Raw genomic sequence first — 26,817 nt, 5'->3', positions numbered from 1 at the left:
AGTATAACTGAAAATGGGGATTCAAAAATTAAGCCATATTTACACCACCAAACGATATATGAAAATGAAGACCGATTCACCATACGAAACGAAGACCGACCTCCAAACGAGGAACCGATTGTATTTCAAGATTCACTGTCAGGCCGAAACGAAGACCGACCTCCAAACGAGGAACCGATTTACAACAAGCTTCACTGTCAGGAAGATAAAAATCGAAATAAGAGAGGCAGAAGAAAATGGAGAAGAAGAGAAAAAGAAGCGGGAAAATAATAATGGCTAAAATGAAACAAAACGCCTTTTAAAGAGACATTTTCGAATAACAGCTGCCGAACTAAAATCATGTCAGCCAAGCATTTAAATTGGCTTGCCGAATAAGCGCTGCCGAAATAATGGAAAATAATTAAATTTATTCAATAAAATATGCGGACCTGAATTTCATCTAATAGATATATATCTAAAATTAATATTTTCCACAACTATAAGTTAAAATATATATTTTCATTTGCCGATACCAAAAAAAAAGGCACTCCGACCTCTGAGAAAAAAATCGCTCGTACTGTATTTAAAATATAAATTATAGTATGAAATAAAATGCTTTTTTTAACTGAATTAAATTTCGGCAAAAATTATGACATGCCGAAGTAAATATAGCCTGCCAAACCTGATTGCCGAACTTATTAACATTTGCCAAAATAAAAAATGTGTTGCCGAATATTAAATGCCAAACCGTATAACATAATTAAAGAAACTGATATTTATTCTAAAGGAACAAATTTTAGAAAAAAAAATAAATTCAAAATAAATGATTTTTTTTTAAATTACTTCTAGTTTGTATTTATTTAACTTCTTAAACTAACTATAAAAATTATTATTTTGCCTAACTATAAGTTTAATATATATTAAATTTTTCAAATACGTTTGCCGAACAAAAATAATATCTGTCAACCATAACACATGTGTTGCCGATCAAAAATAATGAGTTAAATTATATATTTGTATTCAAATATACTTTTGTTTTGCCGATCAAAAATAATCTTTGCCAAGCATACAAAATGGGTGCCGAGATTAATTGCCGATAACATGGAAAATAATGAAATTTATTCAATAAAATATGCCGACCTCAATTTCATCTAATAAATATCTATCTAAAATTAATATTTTCTACAACTATGAGTTAAATTATATATTTGCAAATTCAATTTTCTTGTATTCATTAAAAATTAAATAAATTTATTGAAATTCAATACATGGCTTGCCAAACTAAATTAAACTTACAAATTAAATATCTATCGGAACAAAATTAAAAATACAAATTATTTTAAGTAAAATAAATTTATTGAAATTCAATTTTCTTGTATTTATTTCACATGATAAACTTACTCAGAAAAGTAATATTTACAGAATTATAAGTTTAATATATATATATATATATATATATATATATATTTAAAAATATGTTTGCCGAACTAAATTAATGTCTGCCAAGCATAATACATGGCTTGCCAAATAGTGATTGCCGAAAATATGGAAACTCGTGCTAGGAATTACCACAGAGCATTGATCAAAGAAAATATAATATATATATATATATATATATATGTATGTATGTAGATTCTTTTAAAATAAAAGAAATTTATTCAATTTCAATTTGCTTTTATCTATTTCACATAATAAACATAGTTCGAAAATTAATATTTTCAATAATTATAAGTTTAATTATATATTAAAATTTTAAAATATGTTTGCCAAAGTAAATTAATATTTGCCGAGCATTTAAATTGGCTTGCCGAATTTACTTGCCGAAACTCATCGAAATGCGTGATTGGAATGACAACTGAACCTAGATCAGACCAACTTTGAAAAATGGGGTTACTACAAATGATTACTTAAACGGAAGTTAACATCGTTATGTTTAATTTGGCTTTAAATTTATTCAAAGCCATAAAGTTAACCTTTACACGTGTCGCACATCCGATCTAGGAGTGCCGGCGACCCTGGTGTAGGGTAGAATTTACCCAAAATCACATGTAAATGCAGACACACACACCCACATACCCTATCCCACATGGCAGTTGCATTGCTGGCCTCCTCACCTCCCTCCTTCCTCATTTCTTCACAATTTAATACTCTTTTTTTCCTTTAACCTTTCATCTTTGGCTTTTTCTCTCTTATCATGGCTTCCTCTACACATGGATCATGCCCCATACTCTCTTCCAACAACTGACCGCTTCTGCCCTCTCCGCATTTCCTTCTTCTCTTCACACTTCCATTCACCCGTTTCGTCCAACACATTCTCGTCTCCGATCTGGAACCGCCCCTTCTCGCAGTATTCTAGTCTCTCCACTGCTTCAAATCGTGTTGGGGACCCAAATTATCTCTACATACTCTCGCATTTCTTTCCTTTTCTGATTCGAGCTGGAGATGTACTGCAGTTTTCACGACAAAGATCTGATTTTGCACATTGGTGTGTTGGAGCATTAATGAGTTCAATTTTGAAGGGCTTTTGATAGATTTAGTGGTATTTGACTCCTGGGTTCGATCGAGAGGAGCTGGCTGCTTTAGTGCAGTGATGATGACATGATTACGTTAAGTGATTTTTGAAGAAGATTGCTATTTGCAGTGCTGTAAACATCATTCAAGGATTTGGTTTTATTCACCTTTTTGGAGGCGTTTTGGCGTCTTGTCGAGGATGACCAAGAATATACGGCGTAAATTCTGGTTTTGCAGAGCTGTTGATGAATAGGCATAGTTGGTAGCATATAATTTGTGGGGTAGGGTAGGGGGGGAAGGCTAATTTGGTTTAATTATCGAAGAGAGATGGCAGCGAGGCTTTTGCATTCTTTAACAGATGAGAATCCAGATTTGCAAATAGGGTGTATGACTGGGATCTTTCAAATGTTTGATCGCCAACACATGCTTAGCAACACCACCAAGAGGCTGCCGCCGCCGCCTCCCGGTAAACATTTACTTACATCGATTTTGGAGTGTTTGTGGCTTTCTTCGACAGTGTTGTTTGTTTTAGGAAAGTTAGCATAATTATTTACCATTTTGGTTATGGCCATTTTCTCACTGATACTGCTAATGCTCTACTGAACTCAATGACTTTGTTGTTTGTTGTATGCTTGAGAACGAATCATCATTCTTAATGTCGTCTTGCATTGTTGTGAAATTCGCTCGTTTCGTTCTTAGTTGTCATTGGATTGATAAGAGCGAGTATCTTAGCATCGGATGGTCGTGTTTCTGCAGGAAGTTCCCACATCAGTAGTGATACATTGAGAGATTCTAATGGTGCAAACCCGAAGCCCTCATCATTGGTAAAGCCTCTGAACCTTGAGTTATTAAGTTATATGGTATGTGTTGCTTAATAGTGTGTTTGCTTGTGCTGGCTGCCACAGACGAAAATATTTATACTGGACTTTGGATCATTGAAATCTCTGTCAATTCTTTTGCATGAAATCTTATGTTGTTTTTAAGTTTTGTGAAGTGCACGACGAACTCTATTGTATCCTGAGAGAAGTGCATAATCCGTTTAGTTTTTCCATATGCCCTCTTATGGTTTAGATGAAAATGTCACCATCCTTTGAATATACATTTGTTGCTGGTGGTATTGTGGTTCTAATTTCAGCCTAATCTTGGTTATCACATCTTTAGCATCGAATAGTTATATCATGGCTATTAGTTTCATGATTTGCATCTTCCCATAAGTTGTCCGAACTTGCAACTGTGCGTGCCAATGAATATCAAGATGTAATTAGGCTCTTAAGTTAAGCATTTTCCATATGAGGGTGAAATAATGTTAATGTCGTGTACTTGTCAAGGTGATTTTGATCTTACCATGAACATAGCTATCAGTCTGAGGTGAATTGACGTTTTGATAATGCAGGATAAGTATTCTTACAAGAATATGCAAGACCGGCAAAGATACTCCATTGAATCATCGAGGCCTTCATTCTCCTCTTCATCCCACTCATCCTCGTTCTCTTCCCTTGACTGTAACAAAGCTACCCAGTTGGAAGCTGGATCATTTGACAGAATGGTTTTTCCCGAAACTCCTTCAAGGGACCCGGCAATGAGCCTGCAGAACACATCTCCCCAATTTAGTCGACAAAGTGTTGACCTTCGGGATCTGGTGAAGGAGTCAATTTATAGGGAAACTCATGGTTCATCGGTGAAAGCCAAGCCTACCGAGGGAGCTGCAGTTCCCTTCATGTACAGAGACTCACCAAGGCTACAATCAAAAACCAATGATAGTGACAAGAAGCGGAGCACGCCTGCTGACATCAAGGAATCTCTTAGAATTCTTGCTAAGCTTCAAGAAAACAATGAACCTAGAGCACTTTTGAGATCATCATCGTACCATTACAAAGATGGATCATCTTTTTCAATCTCAAAAGACACCCCTTTTTCAATCCCAAAAGACACCCCTCGGTTTTCTTATGATGGAAGGGAAACAAACCGCGCAGATGGTTCCAATCCCGCTCTGAAGCTTAAAGACCTTCCAAGACTTTCATTGGACAGTAGGGAGAGCTCGATGCGGAGTCTGGGTGCTGACTCAAAGTCCAACTTCCTCTCAAAACCTATGCAGAAAAATTGCGATGTGGTTGAGGGGAAGGTTCAAGCCCGCCCTCCTAGCGTCGTTGCAAAGCTGATGGGTTTGGACTCACTACCCGATTCTGTTTCATCCGGTGACAGCAAGATGGGTTCTACTAGGAGTTATCAAGACGAAAGCTTTGTTGATGAATCGAGCTCATTTGAGAAATCAGATAAAACCAAACCAGTTCAACCATCTAGTCCCTCAAAGAACTCGTGGAAGGAGCCCATCTCGCCACGATGGAGGAATTCTGATGGTTCAGTGAAACCTATGTCGTGGCTTCCCATTGAACCAGCACCGTGGAAGCAGACAGACGGGATGAGGACTTCCCAGAAACCTGCATCCAGAAGTGCAAGAGCTCCTGCAAAGGCTCCCACGGTGTTTCCTTCTGTTTACAGTGAGATAGAGAAGAGATTAGGAGATCTTGAGTTCACGCAGTCAGGGAAGGATCTTAGAGCACTTAAACAGATACTGGAAGCAATGCAGGCAAAAGGACTCTTGGAAACACCAAAAGACGGGCAAGGTTCGAATTTCAACAGTCATAAGGAACACGAGGAATTTTTTGTAAGTTCCTCAAGATCAGCAGACGGGCGAAAACCACTGGCTGATCAAGTGCTTGCTATCACAAGGAGAAAGGCCCTTGCTGCACAAAATCACGACTCTCCTATCGTGATAATGAAACCGGCTAAACTTGCCGAGAAATCTGGTATACCCGCTGGTTCTGTAGTTTCATTTGGTGGCTTTTCTAGTCAACCCAATCTTCGGGCTAGTGAATCTGCCGACAATAGAAAAGGTTCAAACAGTGGCAGGACATCCAAAGATACGGTTTTGAAGTCTAGTGAAAGAGAGAGTGCTCCAAGTTCTGTCGGTACGAAAAACAACAACAGAACTTTGAGGACCACACAAACTTCTACCAAGTCCCAGCAGTTGGCCAAAGAGGGGTCTGCAGTGTTGGGTAAGATCTCCGGATCAGTCAGCCCGAGAATGCAACAAAAGAAGCTCGAACCAGAGAGAAGGTCTCGACCTCCCACTCCTCCTGATTCAAGCAAATCAAGAAAGCAGCCAAACAAGCAACAGGTCGAGTCCAATTCTCCTCGTGGAAGACGGAGACCGAAGCATAGCTATCCTCAGAAAAGCGATGAGCAACTGAGCGAGGCCAGCGTTGAATCAAGAAACTCAAGTTCCCATGATATTGAGGATTCTGCTGAATTGAATGAAACCATCATAAGGCGCTCTGGAAATGTCGAATTCAATAGCTCTGAACGATCTCCAGGGGCAACCAGTTTGGATAGTTCATCCTCAAAGGCTTCTCAGTTTATACGATCTGGTGTCGTAGAAAAGGTTGCTCATACTTTCTGTACTTCTGTATGCAGTATATTTGGCCTATTCCTTTTCTGAGCTTGCTTTTATCGTTTACTCAGAATTCTACCCTGATGCTGAGTGAGGAAGAGGCGGCAGATTCTGGTTATGTTCCTCCTGAATACTCAAGCCCCATCTCCGTTCTCGATAATGCAGCTTATGCACACGATTCTCCTTCTCCTATAAAGTATACAGGGAAGACCCTCAAAGGTAAGATTTTAATTGATACTGCATGTTGACTTGTATGTCACCAAATAAAATTAGTAGATGTGTTAAATCTACCTATTGACTCTCTTACTCATACAAATGCATTTTCTGCAAGCTACAATTGGCTGAAGCTTATCCTTTTTAACTTGTGAGTGAGTCCGATTGTGAGTGAGTCCGATTGTGTTTTATTTCAGTGGATGTACTCGCAGTTAACGAGAGGGATTCGAATGCTGTGGAGCAGAGCTCAACTGAGAGCTTCGTTTCCAGCTCCATGGAATCTAGCTCTACATTTGACTACACAAGGAAGAAACTTCAAAACATCGATAACTTAGTTCAGAAGCTCAGGAGGCTCAACTCCAGCCATGATGAAGCGCGCACAGACTACATTGCCTCATTGTGTGAGAACACGAATCCGGACCACAGATACATTTCCGAGATCTTATTGGCTTCGGGTCTCCTCCTTCGAGATCTTGGTTCAAACCTGACGGATTTCCAGTTCCATCCATCCGGCCATCCTATAAACCCCGAGTTGTTCTTAGTCTTGGAACAGACAAAGGCGAGCGCTTCATCAAAAGACGAGTGTGCAGTCAAAACCACAACCCGATTGGCAACAAGTGAGAAACTGCAGAGGAAGTTGATATTTGATACTGTCAACGAGACTCTTGCTAGAAAACTGGCCTCCACACCTCCACAGTCCGAGCCTTGGCGGAGGCCGATTAAGCTAGCGAGGAAGGTGCTGAATGCTCAGAATCTGCTCAAAGAACTGTGTTGTGAGATTGAAGAGCTCGAGACGAAGAGTCCAATATGCTGCTCGGGTGAAGAGGACGACGGTTGGAAGACTATCTTCTGCCACGACGTCCTGCTCCAGTCAGACAACTGGATGAGCTTCGATGCTGATGTCTCAGGAGTCGTTCTTGACATTGAACGCCTCGTTTTTAAGGATTTAGTCGATGAGATCGTGCGTGGAGAGTCTGCTGGCTTGACAATTAAACGAGGTAACCGTAAACTCTCTGCAAAATAATTTGCATCCTTGAGCTTTGCTGTTTTGCATTATCCTCTCTTTGTTTTACCTTAGATAGGAACTGGCTGGTTGGATTGTAAAGGAAACTGTTGTGAATTGATTATAGAGTATTTATGAAGATTAACATTTAACTGCAAATTTATTCAAGAATCACATTCATGACTGAGTTAATTTTACTAGTTATGGTATCATTTGTATGGATTGGATTAGAGTGGTATGTTAATTGATGTTGTAGCATGGTTGTGTTAAGTCCAACATGGGCTAGTGAAAGCTGAGGGGTATTTAAATCTAAGAAGTCTATTTGTGCTTTATGCATATAAATAAAACATAATAAACAAATTGATTTAATAATTATATATGTTCAGTAGGTTATAATGTTACATAACTAGAACATATCGAATACAAAAATTAAAGAATAATGAAGTGAACAAGTAAAGTTGAAGTTTAGAAAATGAAGAGAGAAAGTAATATAGGTAAAAAGAAAAATGATAGTACAAACCTAAAGGTTAAACTTGAGTATATCATTATTATTAAACTACTTCCATAAGATAATTTTACAAATAATACACATAAACACATAGGGAACGGTTAAAATATAAATCCACTTCAGAATATAAATTAGAAATCATTCTTAGCCCTTAGATCATAAAGATTTATAGTGGATTCATCAATTTATTCGATAAATTTATGATTTTGAGTTCGAATCTCATAAGATTCGAAAATTTTAATTTTTAAATTCATATATTTTCACAATGAATTCGTACATATTCGGAAATGGTTAAGCTACAAACCACTTTTAAAATACAAACGGTTTTATGAATTTTATGTGGAATATAATTTTCCACAAAAAATTCATAATTATGATTTTTTTTTTCAAATTTCAATTTTATAATTTAAAATAAAATTTTGCAAAATTTTAAATTATTGGTAAATTTCAAAATAAAATACTAATAAAAAATATAGGAGTGTTTAGTAGGAGTAACTTTTATGACTATAATTGATTTTTATTTAAATAAAATGACTATTTTAAATATATACCTGTATAAGAATATAAAAATAACAAAATCACATAGGCGTTTTGTTATTTCTAACAATTGACCTTTAAAAATATATAGAAGATCAAAATGAATAAAAAATCCTGAGCAATGAACGCTTTGAAATTCCCTCAAAACCAAATGGCAGCAGCAGCTGCAGCTCCAGCTCCATCATCCTTCCTCCACACACTCCATCCCCTCACCAAACCCTCCTCCACCACCGCCGCGACAAGACGGTCATCCATACTACTCACATCCGTCCTCCTCTGGACGCAGCACACAAAATCCGCCGCCGCATTCGATTTCCGGCTGACGGTGCCGGACCAGACCGTGGAAGAAGCGGAGTCCGGGATCCGGTCCCACGCGCAAAGCCTGATCGGAGTGAAGGATCTGCTGGCGGCGGAGTCGTGGAGGGAGGCGCAGAAACTGCTGCGTAGGAGCTCGGCGCTTCTCAAACAAGACGTGTATACGATGATTCAGGCGTCGGCGTCGGCGGAGCGGCCGAGGCTGAGGAAGCTCTACGCCGATCTGTTCAATGCGGTGACGAGGCTGGATTACGCGGCTCGGGATAAGGATAGGATTAGGGTATGGGAGTCCTACCGTACCATTCTTTTGTCTCTTGATGATATTTTGTCTGCACTTTTCAATAAATAAATCAAATTTGTGGCGTATATTATGAGAATAGAGTTTACTCAATGCATAAATTATGATATTTACTGCAAATTTTTATTTTTATTAGAAAAGAGTTCATTAAATCATTACGTTGAATTTATCTTATCGTTGTTGTTCATGCTTGCTCCATCCATAATAGTCTATTCCTATGACCAGTTTTCTAAGTTTTTAGTGGAGTAATAAATTAGTATCGGGGTTAATAACAGTTGATGAACTTAATTTTTACTTCTGTTTAAGTTTATGCTTTCGATTTTATTTTATTTTAAATATCCTATATTTTGTAAATTTTAGCCTACTTAAAAGATTTCTACGTCGGATATCCCATAATGCTTCTCGGATTAAAGTGTTCAAAGAATGAAGTTGCGACGTAAGAATCATATTTTATGATAAACCTAATCAAATATTTGATGCCGAAACTTTTAGTACAAAACAAAATTAAACAAATTTGTTAAGTTTTAAATATTTTGAAATAAATTAAAAATGATGGTAAATAAGTAAAAAAAAAAATCAAAATTGATGTCATAAACTGCTATTAACCTTGAAAAGTCAATATTATTACTTCCCTCTATCACATTAATAATGTTCCAATTACTATATTCGAACATTCCACTAGTAATATTTCATATATTTTTAAGAAAAATTAATTATTTAAAATATTATTAATAGTGAGCTTAACTCAAATAATGAGACATTATTACTAAACTCTGATCTCATGGTAAACTTACCTGAATTTATAAATATTATAAATATAATTTATATTTTTTGTATGTTTATTTAATAATACAAATCAAATTTTTTGACAAATCATACATTAGCATGAGTTGGCCGATTTTTTTCACTCATCCCACTAAATGGACAATGAATAAAGCACAAACTATACTTTTAATATTCTTAATATTGAAGTAGAAAATCCTATACAATCAAAATTCGAACTATAATGTAAGAATAATCCTAACTTCAATATTAACATATTTAGAAGACATTTAACTTAAACAATAACATTCTTGATAAAAATTATTCAACTTAATAATTAATAATTCAATCAATATTTTAATAATCTAATTAAATAAATATTTATCATCTATAAATTATTTAATTATCCTCGAATCATACTAATTTGATCTACCACATTCATTAAACGAAACTCAAACGGGAACTGAAAAACTTGGAAACTTGGGGTATTCGAACCTTTTGCCTAATTAAAATGTTTGATTTCCCCTTCAAAAAAAAAAAAAAATTAAAATGTTTGATTATTTTAAAGGATTTGTATTTGGGGAGAGGTGAGTGTTAGCTGCTGCTGCTTCAATCCTTAAACCCTCACCCATTTTATCTCACTTTACTCAAAAACCCTAAATTACAATGTCTCTCTACCTCGCTCTTCGCCGTGCGCGCCACCTCTCAACCATCGCCGCCGCCGCCGCCGAGCCTGCCACCGCCAAATTCGCAAACATCTCTGAAGCTAAGAAGCGGCTTAGAAAAGTATACGATCCCGACGAGGCAATCAAAGTCTACTCCTCCTTCGCCGGCGCCAATGACGCCGCCGCCCCACCGGCCTCCGCCCGCCACATCCAGGTGCTGGCGGTCCGCCGCCTTGCCAAATCCCACCGTTTCTCCGACATCGAGGCCTTCCTCGAATCCCTCAAATCCAATCCCCAAATCACCGAGGAGCCCTTCGTCTCCTCTCTCATCAAATCTTACGGCGTCGCCGGAATGATCGACAATGCGCTCACTACTTACAATCAGATGACTGATTTCGGTACCCCTCGCTCGACTCTATCCTTCAATGCTCTCCTCAAAGCTTGTATTAACTCCAAGGCTTATGATCGCGTGCCTCTTTATTTCAATGAATTTCCGGAAAAGTTTGGTTTGGTGCCCGATAAATTTTCGTATGGAATGTTGATTAAGGCTTATTGTGAGATGGAATCGCCTGAGAAGGCGAAGGAGACGCTGGGTGAAATGGAGAAGAAGGGGGCTGAGATTGGAGCGGTATCATTTAGCACAATTTTACTCGCGTTGTATAAGATTGGGAGGGTTGATGAGGCTGAAGCATTTTGGGATGAAATGGTGAAGGAAAAGGGGATCAAATTGGATGCGGGGTCTTACAATGTGAAGCTTTCACAAATTCGTGATAAGCCAGAAGCTTTGAAAGCTATGATTGAGGAAATGCAGAACGCTGGTATAAATCCTGATTGCATAAGCTTCAACTATTTGATCACTTCCTACTGTGTAAATGGTATGATGGATGAAGCGGAGAAGGTATGTGGAGATCTGTTGCAGGCAAAAGGAGGCAGGGCGAATGCTACCACTTTTAGGACTATGGTGTTCTATTTGTGTAAGGCAGGGCGGTATGTGAAAGCGTATGAGATCTTTAAGAAGAGTGTGAAAGTGGGCAAGATTCCCGATTTCAACACATTGAAGTATTTGGTTACGGGGTTACACAAAATGGAGCGTATGGTTGAGGCTAAAGCTATGGTTCGGACTATGAATAAAAAGTTCCCTCCTGATCTGTTGAAGGCTTGGGGCAAACTCGTGGATGAGCTTGGTTTGACTCGTGTTGGCACAGAGGAGGTTGCCGCTAGCAAGGTGGAAAAAGGAGCTGGTTCTGATGTTGAATCGGAGAAGGCAAGTTCATGAGCTTGGTCTATGGAATAGGTTTAGGTTATACTCTTTAGACCTTTTGATTGTGAGATGGAATTTGTGAATTGTCCTCATAGTTCTTGAAGATGCTTAGAACATCAATCTCTTGCTGTTCACAAGTCTTCAACTTTTCGAATTGATTTGAACCTTTCTGTTGCTAGTTATTCTCTTTATGTATGTTTGGTATTGGTCTTCAGGTTGGCTGTTGTGTTGAGCTTCCGACTTATCAGAATTTCTTATCTTACTGATAGTAGTTTAGATTCCTTATTTATGTGTGCAAGTCTTCTTTTAGTAGTTCAATAGGCATTTCTGAGAATTTATGTGGACTTTCCCCTTTTCGGTTGACTAACTATTGATTTTATGATGTTATCTACTGGAAAGGGGGTTTGGACAAAAAATTCATATTTATGTAATACAACTTGTATGCAACATAGAGTTCCCATTGAATATCATATATGCAATAGCTTAAAGGTACTTCTGTTTGGTTTGACTTGAGACAGAGGAATGTTCAGTCATGTCTTAACAATATCTGAATTGGAGGTTCATGTCAGTTGATGCACATTGAAAATTGGATTTCTTTGCCTTTACCTCTGTAAACAATCACTCGTGCAGAAGTTTGCGGGTAAGATAAAGTTGCATACATGAGATTCATATGAATGCAAGAATTGTTTGTATACTTGGAGAAAATGTGACAGTAGTGTTTACTTCTGCTGAGGGTCTTTATTAGCTTGAGTGAAGCTTACTTGCTTTCGGCATGGAATAACATGCCTGTGTTACTCATAATGATGTAAAGCAGAAAGCAATGAGTTGGTACATCCACGACAGGATTCAAAATTGGAGGAGCTAAAGCTCTCAGCTGTTTTTTCATTATATATATGATATGATATATCATATTTCTTCTGGTTGTTGATTGTGCTCTTTTCATTGTAGTTCTTAACACTGACAAGTAAATATATTATATTTGATTTAATTGAGAAAAAATCATGCTTTATCCAGCTTCAATTGCTGTAATATTGTAGGTTACTGTCTCTGCTGTTGGTAAGTAGGTTGGGTAGCTGGTGGGACAATTAAAAATAAGCCATAAATCATAATCTTGCAACATTGTTGCCCATGTTGAAACATTTTGATGTACTTTATGCAGTAAGAGAGGCCAATGGATTGCTGGAAAGGTGTTCGACTGCACGGGGACTGGTTAGCAAGAGGAAACTTGTCTTTCAGACGTGCAGACATGCTGAGAATTGCAGATCTGGACCAAGGCTAGGGGGCGACTCCAGGTTAAGTCTTTCGTCTACATCATTTTTCATGTTCTGGCACGCCTATTGTGTTCTTTGGGAGGTACACCTTAAATTGTTGCCATTTCAACAACGAAAGTTTGATTGAGGGTTTTTGAAGCCAATGATTGTCCCCCCATTTTGTTAATTATGTCGTCCAATAGTAATAATGATATCTCTAATATTGTTAGTTTTTGAATATGTTCCAAGTCCTATTGGTTTTCTCTAGGGTTTTACCTAAAAAATCTCATTTTAATTGAGAAGCATATTCATCTTTGACGAATTCATTATCCTTTCATAGTTATCAGATGTGCGACGACTACATACTGGTGTTTTTCCTTGTTTTGAACTTTTGTTTTGAAATAATTTTATAGGAATTATCAGTTATATTGAGAATGCATTTATAGGTAAATACACAATGTACACTAAATTTGAAACTATCCAAAACAAAGTGCCGAATTGTATGTACACAGAAATATCTCATTTGAGTAATACAGACACACACACACACACACACACACACACACATATATATATATATATAAAATAAAGTTGAAACAGTTGTGATAAACTCTGCATTCACATTGTCAGTTTCAGTTTGAAAATGGCATGGTAGGTTGAAAATGGGCTAACATATAATCTTCTCAAAAATCGTGACACATAAAATTGGGTTACATTTTTGCATTTATGATATGGCCACATGTTTCAGGTATGGTCAGTTTGTAGCCTTGTCCAGTGAATATGTTCACATTTTTCGTTATTTCTTTTCCAATGTTACTTGATAGAATTAAGGGAAAATGGGATGTCCACAAATTATTGGCGGATTCTTTGCATGCTCTTCATATTTGATTCAATAAATCTATGCAGCCACGTTGTGACCACCCACAAAATATATAAGAAAAAAGATATTTATTTAATTTATTTTTAAAAATAAAAATAGAATTTAATTATATTATTATATTATTTATATTGTACATTTTTTTAATATTTTTTTTGTACTTTTCCTTTTATTTTATTTAAAAAAATTAATAAAAGTTACAAAAAAATAACTATGACATGACCAATATAGGAGTATTATTTTTATTTTTAAAAATACAATGTGACTGTTTAACATCACTAATTTGAAATAGGCGTTTTAATAATTAAAAAAATGGCGGTACATGTTCTTACAAGACATTTTATTTTTCCGACTCCACAAAATCTGTTAAATAAAAGTCAATTAAACAACAAAACGGTATTATTAGAGGTGAGCATAAATAACCAGGGGGCTTAGCCCTCCTCACTTAAGTGAAGTGACTCGGGTTCGATCCCTCTTGGGAGCGAATTGGAGATTGGAGATATAAGGTGGATTTGGTGAATGGAGAAATAAGGTGGTTCTTGGAGTGGATAGAGAACTTATTACTAACATCTAACATGACTTTGCCCGATCAAAAAAAAAAAAAAAAAAAAAAGAGGTGAGCATAAATCGAACCGCATCATGTTGGTGCGGTGCGGTTCTGCAGACATTGGTGCGATTTTTGGTTCGATTTTTGAAAATAGAAATCGCAAAAAATCGGTTCGATTTTGGTTCTCCCAATTTTTTTTCGGTTGGGCACCGAACTGAACCGATAACACTATTAATTTTAATTATATTTATTAAAATTGAAAACCCTAATAACACTATACTTCTTCATAGTTCAATCAGAGAATCCTTGAGAGGGAGGCGTCGCATTTCACACTCTTTCATATCTGTTGATTCTCTTCGGCGGTCCAGTGCGCCGCCTGAGTTGGACCTCACCTTTGCCCCTTCAAGCCCTTGCCGCTCGCTCCTCGGCCAATCCGCCCAGGCCGACACTGCAATCGGCGTCGCCCCTTCATGCCCTTGCTCTGCTCCGAGTTAGAAATACTTTTGTGAGATCATATTGCTAGTTAAAATTCGTAAAATAAGTCGTGATTTTTAGCCATATTATATTTAATTATATTTGTAATTTTATTATCGTTTTATTGTATTGAATTCGAATCTTGACTTGTAAAACAGTCTCGTATCTTACAAATTTCACTATATTTGGGGTCAAAGTTTGAGATATAATTCAACGAAAAATGATGTACTTCAATCAAATTTCGCACTATAATTTAAGATTTCCTCGTGCAAAAACATCCGATCCTGATCAATTTAAGCAATCAAATTGTTAACCCGTGACTGATGAATTAAATTGAAAGATTCCGATTGATCACAAATTTACAATTAATTTCTACAAACAGTTTCAGAAAGGCGAAATAAATAAAATGATAAAGTAGAGATTTGGGTTGTGATAGTGATTGGCGCAATAAGCAGAATCCAACTGCAATGGCTCAAGTGACAGTTGAAAGAGACGATATATAAATACAAAATTCTGAATCATCCATTATTTCTTATTCATTATCTCTGCTGTTTCTGCATGCAATTGCGACCTTTCGAAACACACAGTCACACACGTATTAATATATACTCATACAGTACTATGATATAATCAAGATTTCCAGTTGATGCCAATGCCACCAATTAAATATTAGCCACACATCAAATAAATCTGCATTTTTATTGTGAAGTAAAGTTTATATAGGTTTCTCTTTCATGTTTCTGATCAGGGATTCATTTTATTAGATGATATATTTATATATATATATATATATATATATATATATATATATATATATATAGGGAAGAGCTAAAATAAGAGCATTTCTTAAGATATAAAATAAGAATCATTTTCAGCCCTTAGATCATCAAGATCTACGGTTGATTCGTAATACTGTTGGATGGATTTATGGTCCTGAGTTCGAATCCCAAAGGTAGCAAAAAATTATTTTTCACAATTCATACCTTTATACAGCGAATTCATATGTGTTCTACATAAAATTCATACATTAAAATTTGCTCTTATTTCTTATTTTAAGATGTGCTCTCACGGTAGCCCACCCCCTATATATATATATATATATTATATGAAATCCTGAGGTTTGATAAGGGCAAATTTAGGCCGCAGCAATTTGATAACTCACAATCTCTCTTGCGTTTTTTTTATATATTGAAAATTTTACAATAAATTGCTTTCGTTTTCATGTCTAGACTAGACTGGGTCCATTATTGTGATCATGAAAGTTGAGTTGGCAACCATTGAAAAAAAATAATGATGTTATTCATGTCAACTGGTAAGGACCCGTCGAAATTCGACGGAATCTATTAAAATATAAATTTATAAAATTATTAATATATTTTTTGTTTTATGATTTTTTTAACTAAAATAAAGAATTTAATGAAATTATTTTAAAGTAAAAAATTATAATATTTATTTAAATATCTTATGAAATTTATATGTAAGGAGAGTTTCAATCCGAAAAATATTAAAAGAGAAATTGAAACAATTATTTGAAACGTAACTATATTATATGTCTGTAGTTGGAACCAGTAATTAAAAGAAATAATAAGAAAAGAATAAACTACTAGATAATAGCACTAATGACTTAAACTTTAAAAGTTTGAATAAATTATGAAATTTGCAATTACCACATAATCTATCGAAAATTTCATCATACACCACGTTAGTTGTTGCGTCTTGCGTATGACCTCTTTTTTTAGTGACTTATGAGATTGCCACGTAAAGTTGCCTATAATTAAAAATAGGTTTCGATAGGTATAATTCTACATTTGAAAGAGATTATCTATGACTTTTATTTATTGTCGACATAGCAAAACGAATTAAAACTCATATAGAAAACTTCTTGCGCGCACTTTTTTTCTTGAAATGAGTTTGCCATCACTTACGTCTTCCCCAAGTTAAGTTACTATCAGCCTGGTGCCATTGCAAAGCTCATTAGATTGATCATATTTTTGAGAAACGTGATTATGCATTTCTCTTTCAAGTTAATCTCATGACTCGACAATCCTAAACACTTGATCGTGTCGAGATATTCAACTGAGAATGCCTGTTCATCGAGGTCAATTTGTCCATCTTCTTTGCAAATGTTGTCTGAACTTAAGTATACCATTTCTTTGGTAGACATTAGATACATGACGTAATCATTTATAGTATCAACCATCTCATTAGGGGCTAATATAGCTCTATTCTTAAACATTTATGTATCAAATGCATTATTAATTACGTTATGGATAAAAATAATTTTTTCTTGATTTGTGAAATATTAATATAATGAATTTTAGATATTTCATAGTTTTTAGATATATATTGATTTTTAGAATTTATTTTACGACGCCACGTAGGATAGAATTTATTTTGTTGGAATATTTATATAATGAGTTTTTAGATATTTAATTTTTAAATATATCATGATTTTTAAAATTTTAATGATTTTTAGATATAAAAATTGATTAAAATTTAGAAAAAAATAAGAATGAATGAGAATTGAGGAAAATTAGAATGGAGTGATTATAAGATGCCACATAGGATATGATTTATTTTGCTTTAATATATAGATAAGAAACAACTTCGTTTAATTTATTTTCATGTGAATTTTCGGCCTAGATTTATAAAAGAAATCAAATATTGGGTGCTATTATGTTAATATCATGGAAAAGTGGTGGTCTATATATTTTTGAAAAATGGAAACTTAACTTTGATATTAATCCAAATTAAGTTTAATTTGTGATCCACTTATGAAAATAATTATTCTTTGTGGTCCTAGACCATAATTCTTTGACAATTATATATTATACAGAATTTGGTAGATCGAGTACGAGTTGGTGTAGGTGTACAACCTAATGTTGGTTTGTACTCTATCACCTAATTTCTTTTGTTAATAGTAATGGTGGTATGGTTCGATTTTGAATGCATATGGCTACTTTTTATGGTACTTGCAGCTGTTAAATTGAATTTCTCTCTGTTGAAAGAATATTCCCATAACATAAATGTTAGAGTTTAGACATATATATATATATATATATCAAAAAATGACCGAAAAACACTGAGAGAAATTAAAATTGATGGAGATTAATATAGATGATTAATTTGGAGTAGTTGATCGTCTGACATGCATGTTTCTATATATATGGTCTTAGTTAGGTTAAAGGAGAATATTCCCATAACATAAATGTTATGGAGATTATTACCGAAAAAAAAGAGAGAAATTTGATGGAGATTATTAATATTGATGATTAATTTGGAGCAGTTGATCGTCTGACATGTTTCTATATATAGGGTTTTGGTTAGGTTAAAGGGGATTCTTACATGCATATATATATATATATATATATATATATATATATAGGGGCGCGCTCCAGTGAGACCCCATATTTTTCGTGAAACACTAGGACAATGAATAAGACATATAATACTAATGAACAAAACGTATATCTAATGAACAAGATGTATATACTGATGAAAAATAAAATTTAAAAAATTCGTAATGAATAAGACATATATACTGATGAACATGGCCGTATATACTGATGAACATGGACGTATATACTGATGAATAACAAAATTTAAAATATTCTGCTCCCTCCAGGATTCGAACCCTGCGAAAAAAAATCACCCTCCAGATACAATATCAGCCATAGGATTGATAAAATAAACGCACCGGATCGTGCCCTAGATCTAACTAAAATTAGGGGGTCTCATTGGAGCGGCCCCCTATATATATATATAGGGTAGGGTTAATATAAAAACCCCTCTTAAGATGAAAACTATGAACCAATTTAAAACCATTGATTTAAATAAAATAGAGGGCTGTGATTAAACTACATATGCACAATTTCGATTGCATAGATGCACAGTTTCAATTGCATAGTTGCACAATTTCGATTTGCTTGAGTATTTTGCATTGTTGGTTTCAATTGCATAAATTGTATATTTTTTAATTGCACAGTAAAATATAATAGATGCACAGTTTCTTTTGTTGACTAAATCCTAACCATTGGATCTAATATTTAAAAGGTCAAGATTAGGTTCATAGTTCTCATTTTAACAGAGGTTTTTATCAGAACCTCTTCCTATATATATATATATATGGATCATATGTTCTAGCTTGCTTTTTTATATATATATGCTCAAGAATTAATTGAAAATCCCCTAAAAAATAATTAACTTGAAAATATTTTATAAATATTGGTTTAATTAATGACACACACACTCATCATATACACATATATAACATGTATTGATGATAGTAATTAAAATACGAGATATTATAAGATAAAGTGAAACAAATGACCTTTTATGAGATCATCATAGCTTTTGGGGACTTTCTAGCTGTATAATTTAATTAGGGTTCATTGTAAAAATAGACATTTAATAATAATAATAATAATAATAATAATAATAATAATAATAATAATAATAATAATAATAATAATAATAATAAATAGTAGTACCCCTCATCCCCAAAATCTCGTGACTTGAAACTTAGAAAATTTATAAAGTTCGTCTTAGTATTCTACATGGACACTTAACTGAGAAATGAGAAATGAGATGGATGGATGGTTAGTAATTAAAACTGGAACCTAAAAAAGCCGATGAGGCCTAGCTCAAGTAACAAAGTTGAGGCACCCAAAGACTTTCCTTTATAAGAGGTCTTGGTTTCAATTTCGCATTTTTCCACTTTTGTGTGGATAGTGGGTAGTGTTTCACCTGCGTACGATTGTTTTCCATCTTTGTATGGTGTAGATGTCCCGCCTGTGTGCGAGTTGTTGATTTGATTATATATTAGATACCTCCTATAATTTTTAAAAATAAATAATAATAATAATAATAATAATAATAATAATAATAATAATAATAATAATAATAATAATAATAATAATAATAATAATAATTTAAACAGGGCAAGAAATAGAAAAATTCCAAGTGTTACTGCCACGTGGAAGGCAGGTGATTTATTCCGGAACAAAAGTCCTTATACGTCCAATAAATTAAATTGGTCCCTCAAACTCAACTGGCATTTTATTACTATTATTATTATTATTATTGCACGATATATGTTTGACTTTAAACTTGAACATAACTACTTCTTTTTCTTATTTTGCAATTCTATTATTATTCATCTGTATATAACTAGCTAGGGAACTGGAGTAATTAATTTAAGAGATTTGAAGTAAATATGCCAAAAAGATAATAAACGACCTCTCGATCAATATCAAATATCAAAATGTGTATATTAATTAATTTCCGTACGAAGATATATAAATTTTATAAAACAAGCTTAACTTGAAACAATAAGTCCGTGTGTAGCATGCTGCAACTATATATATCATCTAATTACCCAGAATAATTTCATGCCAAAATCAATGAAGCTGCCTAGCTAATTGATGCCATGCCACAAAGACAAGATAATGCTACAACTAAGTTTAATTATTGAGATTATATTAATTAAGCAGTAGATCAAATTTCATTTAATTTGATGAACAAATATAACATGCATAGAGGTTTTTATAATATATAGCTTCTTTTGCACTTTTTTTTTTTTTTTTTCTCCATGCATAGACAATATCTCATTCTAGTCTTTCTCGTATAACAAAAAGAAAATTATAGTCATATAGGTTTAAAAAAATGGAAATAGTAATCATTGTGTGTTCTCTTTGGTTGTAAATTTATCATGAGAAAATGAGAGTATTAAAAAATTCACCCTTTAAATTTCTCCTTTCTTTTCCCTCATTTCCTACATAATAGTCTCAGAGGACGTTCTCTTTGATTGTAAATTTATCGTGAAAAAATAAGGTATATAAAAAAAAATCATCCTTTACATCCCCCCATTCCTTTTTCTTATTTCCTACAAAATAGAATTTCACCCTTACTCATTCCTCATTTCCACTCTAATGAGGGATACTATTTTCTATTTTATTTTTTTGAGGTTTCAATGAGGGATAATTAATATTATCACACCAAAAAATGGAGGGATAATATTATCCCTCATTGGAGTGAAAATGAGGAATGAGTAAGGGTGAAATTCTATTTTGTAGGAAATAAGAAAAAGGAATGGGGGGATGTAAAGGATGATTTTTTTTTATATACCTTATTTTTTCACGATAAATTTACAATCAAAGAGAACGTCCTCTGAGACTATTATGCTTTTACGCACTTACATGACTAAAACAAATTTTGTGGGGAATTATGTAATAGTGTTATTTACACTGTTACGTGAATTCATATTACACACAAATTCGTGTAAATCATGTAAGTGTGTAAGCGCATAATAGTCCAAATGTCTATTATTTTTATATTTTTATTTATAATTTTATATGGCTATAAATTTTTATTACTATATGCTTTTGGGCTAGATTAAGATTATGTTTCTCTAAATATATATAGTATGACTTGAACTTTAATTATTTTCGATTTTTCCCACAATATGCATTTTAACAAAAATATTAAGGAAATGTTTTTTTGGCAAAAAAATATTAAGGAAATGTTAATTGGGAGTTTGTATAGACCTCTTCCCTTAATAATAATTTTATTTCCTGAAACTTTTAAGTGCAACAAATTAAGTTAGTTGCATGTTTTGGAATTGCTAAGTACGTGGGTTTAGAAACTTTACGAGAATGAAATTAATTAATTAGAAAATACTCCCATTCTACAAGATTAAGAATTAGTAATATATATACCTCTCATCAATCCATACATAAATTGTGTTGGCTTGTAATTGCTGTTGACATTAATCTTAATTTATCATATCCTTTTTTCTTTTCTTTACAGCAGTCTTTATTTATCTTTATCTTATCCTCTCTTTTCTATCTTTCCCTCTCCTTTTTTGTTCAAATTGAATGAAAATATTGTGCATGTTTAATTAATTTCCGTAAAATGTGCATAATAGTTTAATCTCGAGGCACGTTAGTAATTATGAAGATATCGATAACTGTAATTTGTTTACCATAGAAATTATAATTGAAACTACTTTTGAGTGTGCATACTATATTAGTAGAAATTAAAATGCAGGCATCTCAACTATTTTTGGCCCTATATGAAAGGACTAATTAATTAATTAGAATTATATTGTTCCTCTAAGAAAAAATTAATTAGAATATTGTTGCATTGAAATTTGACGTGACTAAATTATCACAGTTTTATTCAACTAGAAATGTCTCTTGACAGACGATAGCATCTTTAACCATTCAATCCGCACATAAAAATATAACGTACTTGTTGATAGTAGTACAAATAATAAACACTTATTTAATTCATTTATTGTTTTTTTTAGCTCTTTAATTCATTTATTGTTAATGTCTATAAAGCTATATAAGACATTGCACAACTAATCTAAGTACACACATTAACTAGTATACGCGCTTACCGATTAAATTAATTAATGAACTGAGTTTGCAACATTAATTTAAGCCACTTGAAATTAATTGCCAAAAAAGATGACCAGTCAAAAAAGTTTAGAAGGCCAAACAAACAAACAAAAAGTTACTCCAACATTACATAAGAATACTAGCTTAATGTATATCTTAATTGGAATTAAAGAAATACAGAAAATATATATATTCCAAAATTTAACATTTTCTTTTGGAAAAAATGTCTCAACATTTAAACCATAATGTTTTGTTTTGGTACACAACCCTAATTAAATTCGCCACAAAACACAAATCAACATTTTCTTTACCCTACCTAAATGCATATTGCACAACATTTTTCAAGCCCCCAAAATTTCGACTCGGGACATTTACGTTACATTGGTCAAAATTTGGGTACCAAAATATATTTGACAAAAGTATTAGACGTTGGGACATTTTTTAATTAAAGTAAGTAGCATTTTTATAAGAGGCTGTTGGAAAACATATTTTAAGGTGATCACATTAAATAATATACATATATATAGTAAAAAATTTGAAGTAGTCATGTTTTTTTTAGGGAAAGTAGTTGTTTGGTTAATACGATATATAACACGGTCATATATAATATCCATAAAATTAAATAACTACACGAACCTTGTGTCGCATGTTATGCATATATAGCATGATCATGATGTTGTGAGATATATATGATAGCTAGGATCACCAAAAAATGATAGTTGTGGTGGGCCTTTAATAAAGATGTATTTACAAATTTGACTTAAAAAACAGTTATGTTATTCTAGCAAAGTGGTTGGTTTCAAATACTTTCTCCTTATACTTCTTTTAAAGAATCATAAATCATAAATCAAAACTGTGCATGGAAAGTGTTTATAACATGCAATCTTATATCATTATAACCACCACATTTTTGCTCCCCACATACCACCAAAGAGAGAATTGAAGAGAGATAGAGAGATAGTCTCTTCAGTCCTCACCACTTTTTTTTATATATATAAGAAAAATGAAATAAAAGAAAAGAAAGAAAGAAGCAAGCCTATGGGTGCACAAGTTGGTTTGATGCAATCTCACTGCAAAATTTACAAGTGGTCCTCTGATAAGTAAGCAGAAGCTTTAAAGAACCTCCCATAAAATTGGTCCCTGCTCTACTAATACTTGTACATCAATAATCTCATCCACCACATCTTTCAATATATATATATTACTCATCCAAATTAAACTTATCTTATTCATTTCATTTCTTCATTTGCATCTTTAATTAACTTAATCTACTGTGGAATCTATCTATTCTTCACTCCAAAGTCATTAAGGGCGTTCACTAATTATCATGAAAAGCCCTCATACATGATGCAACAAAAATTGATTGCACCATGACCATTACAATAGGGCACACACACACACATATATATATATATATATATATATATGTATGTATATGCATCTATTCTTCACTCCAAAGTTATCATCATCCCTCGTTGCAATAGAAAAAAAATACTCAATCATATATATTATCAATTGTGAATAGTAAACAGTCCCTTAATAATTAATTCATGGCATTATTATCAATAAAAATAGGGCATGCACATCTCTCTCTCTCACTTGAGAGGCATGTATATGTATAATACATTCCATTCATACTGTGAAATGTTGCAGCTGATAAAGCTATTTATAGTTGGCAATAAAGCAAATGGTGTTAGCTAGATTGGTCCCATTTAATTTGATGACGGAAGTTAAAAGTCCATGGATCGCAAAGAATCATTAATTATGAGCAGCAGAGTATAAACTGAGTAACCATGACTTTTATACAAGTCATTGATATTTAATTAAATTTTCCCAGCTATAGCTTAACATGTAGTGTTATTTTGATGAATTTATAACCTAATTTTCTTAATTACCAGATTTTTGATATGTGTCGTTATGCACCGACGACACATGGTCGCAATTGCGCCATACCTTTATCTTTTCTGCAACATGGAGTGGTAAAATATTCCATCACCATCATCATCTCCCTCCCTCTCTTCCCTAAATCCCAACCAAATTATTTCCTTCTTTCATCAACACATAGGGTTTTCTTTCCTCTTCTAGAATGGGCTGATCACACAGAATCTTCAACACATATCTTCTAAGCAGAAATCCAGTTTCTTGATCAGCCACCAGATGATGACAAAACGTGAGTTCAATTCGTCTTTTATTTCATCTTTAATTCTTACTTTTTTTTTAAAGTTAAAATTAGCTTTCTTTTCTTGTTTCGTTTCACAAAAAAGAAGACCTAGAGAACTTTCCTCTTACATTTTTGAAAACCTAATTGATGCCGTATGAATTCTTGATCAAATCCTGAGACAAGAAAGTGTGTACATGATTAATTTGATGAAACAAACACACACACACCTCTGCACAAATTCTCTAGATTCCAAGTTTAGCTGGCACACAAATTAAAAACCTAGTTACTAGCTAACACTAACACGATCCGCTGAGATTCATATATAATTACTGCAGAGCAATGAGGAAGTGGTGGTCGTCATCGTGTAAGCATGAATTCTAGAGAGAGAGTGAAGCAAGAAGGGTCGCCGAAGCTCCCTCCGGCGAGATCACAGTGGTCGTCGAGCCACAAAAACCCCCGAATAGTGCGCGTGTCACGCAGCTTCGGGGGCAAAGACCGGCACAGCAAAGTGTGCACGGTGAGGGGGCTGAGAGACCGGCGCATTCGGCTCTCCATCCCCACGGCGGTGCAGCTCTACGACCTCCAAGAGAAGCTCGGCCTCAGCCAGCCGAGCAAGGTCGTCGACTGGCTCCTCGACGCCACCAAGGCCGACATCGACAAGCTCCCTCCTCTCCCCATCATCCCAGGAATCTTCTCCCCTAACCCTAATCAAGATTCCCCATCGTCGTCCCTCTCCCAATTCCTCGCCTCCAAGCAAGCCATGATCAAGACCCACGATGATGAGAGGGAGAGAGAGAGTACTCAGAAGTGGATTCAAGATCAGAATCATGATGAAGAGGGTTTTGGGGGTTTTGTGGCACAGAATTTCTTCCCATTGGGGAATGTCGTAAATCATCAATCCCATTTCCCTAATTTTCACCACAACCCTTATTTCCATTGGGATCATCCCAATTTGTCCCTCTCCCATCAATTTGGACCTAATTACAATCCTCCTTTGCCTAATCAAGGACAAGGAGCAGATCAAATTAATCCTAATCCGAACTCTCATCTCTATTTCTACCCTAATACTGCCCCAACTATCCCACCCTTTCCTTCCTACTTGCCTCCTTCAATGGAGAATGTGCAGCAGAATCTGGGTTTCTCGACGGCCCTCCACCTCATGACCTCCCCCATGAGGCCGTTCCCGTTGAATGTAGCTTCCAAACCTGCTCATGAGGATCACGCCGGGAGATCGGACACGAAGGAGGACTGATTCTCTCTCTCTCTCTCTCTCGAAATATATACATTTGGAGCCCACTGAAAATGGGAGTGTTGCAGCTATACAAATGCCATATACAGTAAGGGATACGATTCTTCTGTCTTTTTTATATGTTTGTTTTCTTTCTTTTTTTTGCAAGAGAGAAATACATTTATACTTGAAATTAGTGTGTGATTAAATACTATACCTGTATGTACTTGCGTAAAGTCACATTTCTCAGGGTTTAATTTTGATTGGTGTAATCAATAATTGAGGTTGGATTTTGGGTGACTCTTGGAGAGATATATTTGGAGTTGCAACTTTTTTTTTTTGATGCTTTTCATGCAGTATAATCACCTAGTCTTAGCATTTTCTTTGATTAATTTATATCCTTCTTCTCATCTGGCTGAATAAACCTGACTTTAACAATATGATTGACTAGCTAGGTATATAAGTTTTTAGTTAATTTAATTTGTTTGCATATGAAATATTTCTCCTTTTTTATTTCGCAGTATTAATTAGTAGTTAAAGATTAGACAAATATTGCTAATCTATTCTCGTTTATAGTTTAATGGTTTGAATATGGGAATTTATGTCTTTCAAAGGGCCGGCCGGGGGTGAAAATAAATCTAGACCAAATAAAGTTTTTTGGATGTGAAATGCAAATATGAGTGTTCCAATTTTCTATTGTTGCTATATATAAATAATTTATTTAATGATCACTCTGAGACGTAGAAAAATTATTGCATCATATGCCTTATGTTTAATTAATTAAGATTCATGGCTTGTACATGAGTTGAATTAGTAGAAATTAACAGTGGTGAGTTTACAGATTACTCTTTCATAACATATGTTTGTATTTAGAGAGGTATATATATTAATTTGTAAATATATATCCCTTGCTACCTCGTACAAGATTCTAGTAGCACCGAGCTGAGTATCTACTTTATTTTGTAGATTTGTAAGAAAATTAAAAAAATAGAAATTAAATCTTAAATGTGGATTTGAATTGCACATGCATGTTGAAGATAGGGGAGCAGAAAAATGGTTACTATTGCACTAGCTGTGGCTGCTGCTGCCTTGTCAGAATTCTGTAAAGTGCAAGAGACACTCTCCTTATTTTTCTGAATGTCCCTTTTATCAGAAACCAACATTAATATTGGTAACAAACACAAATTTCTTGTCTTCATCAAAACTTTTGGATGATATGTTCTAAATAAACAAATGAACTACTTAAAAAATTTTATTTTTATTGTATGCATTCAGGCTTTTGGATGAGTACATATTTTGAGTAGTTTTTTTTCAGCAAACTGATCTCTTTAATTTAGTATGATTGGTCATTAATTAATTGCATCTTTTTTCTTC

General features: G+C 34.2%; 4 protein-coding genes across 4 annotated transcripts; all 4 read left to right on the top strand.

The window, feature by feature from the left end:
- Positions 1-2,016: 2,016 nt before the first annotated feature.
- Positions 2,017-7,316, top strand: LOC131008787 (protein LONGIFOLIA 2-like). Its single transcript, XM_057935814.1, has 5 exons — positions 2,017-2,956; positions 3,247-3,314; positions 3,884-5,932; positions 6,013-6,160; positions 6,352-7,316. The coding sequence occupies exons 1-5, from the start codon at positions 2,818-2,820 to the stop codon at positions 7,176-7,178; spliced, it is 3,231 nt and encodes a 1,076-aa protein (XP_057791797.1). The 5' UTR covers positions 2,017-2,817; the 3' UTR covers positions 7,179-7,316.
- An 803-nt stretch (positions 7,317-8,119) lies between these two features.
- Positions 8,120-8,883, top strand: LOC131008788 (psbQ-like protein 3, chloroplastic). The gene has a single exon (XM_057935815.1). The coding sequence runs from the start codon at positions 8,324-8,326 to the stop codon at positions 8,864-8,866; it is 543 nt and encodes a 180-aa protein (XP_057791798.1). The 5' UTR covers positions 8,120-8,323; the 3' UTR covers positions 8,867-8,883.
- A 1,148-nt stretch (positions 8,884-10,031) lies between these two features.
- LOC131008786 (pentatricopeptide repeat-containing protein At4g36680, mitochondrial) lies at positions 10,032-13,096 on the top strand. The gene is made up of 2 exons (XM_057935813.1): positions 10,032-11,506; positions 12,663-13,096. The coding sequence occupies exons 1-2, from the start codon at positions 10,244-10,246 to the stop codon at positions 12,663-12,665; spliced, it is 1,266 nt and encodes a 421-aa protein (XP_057791796.1). The 5' UTR covers positions 10,032-10,243; the 3' UTR covers positions 12,666-13,096.
- Positions 13,097-23,945: 10,849 nt separating this feature from the next.
- Positions 23,946-25,757, top strand: LOC131008785 (transcription factor TCP17-like). The gene is made up of 2 exons (XM_057935812.1): positions 23,946-24,224; positions 24,551-25,757. Exon 2 carries the CDS (start codon positions 24,586-24,588, stop codon positions 25,465-25,467), a length of 882 nt encoding a protein of 293 aa, XP_057791795.1. The 5' UTR covers positions 23,946-24,224; positions 24,551-24,585; the 3' UTR covers positions 25,468-25,757.
- Positions 25,758-26,817: the final 1,060 nt, after the last annotated feature.

This window comes from Salvia miltiorrhiza, chromosome 2 (genome assembly GCF_028751815.1).
Source record: "Salvia miltiorrhiza cultivar Shanhuang (shh) chromosome 2, IMPLAD_Smil_shh, whole genome shotgun sequence".
Taxonomy (NCBI): Eukaryota; Viridiplantae; Streptophyta; class Magnoliopsida; order Lamiales; family Lamiaceae; genus Salvia; species Salvia miltiorrhiza.
Note: the sequence above shows the minus strand (reverse complement) of the source record. Positions and strands in the feature narration are given on the sequence as shown.

Bases quoted from the DNA above. Each gene is read 5' to 3' on its own strand.
- LOC131008787 (XM_057935814.1), top strand. From the start codon at position 2,818: ATGGCAGCGAGGCTTTTGCATTCTTTAACAGATGAGAATCCAGATTTG. The intron at 2,957-3,246 runs GTAAACATTTAC...GTGTTTCTGCAG, and splicing joins GCTGCCGCCGCCGCCTCCCG to GAAGTTCCCACATCAGTAGT. The intron at 5,933-6,012 runs GTTGCTCATACT...TCGTTTACTCAG, and splicing joins GATCTGGTGTCGTAGAAAAG to AATTCTACCCTGATGCTGAG.
- LOC131008786 (XM_057935813.1), top strand. From the start codon at position 10,244: ATGTCTCTCTACCTCGCTCTTCGCCGTGCGCGCCACCTCTCAACCATC.
- LOC131008788 (XM_057935815.1), top strand. From the start codon at position 8,324: ATGAACGCTTTGAAATTCCCTCAAAACCAAATGGCAGCAGCAGCTGCA.
- LOC131008785 (XM_057935812.1), top strand. From the start codon at position 24,586: ATGAATTCTAGAGAGAGAGTGAAGCAAGAAGGGTCGCCGAAGCTCCCT.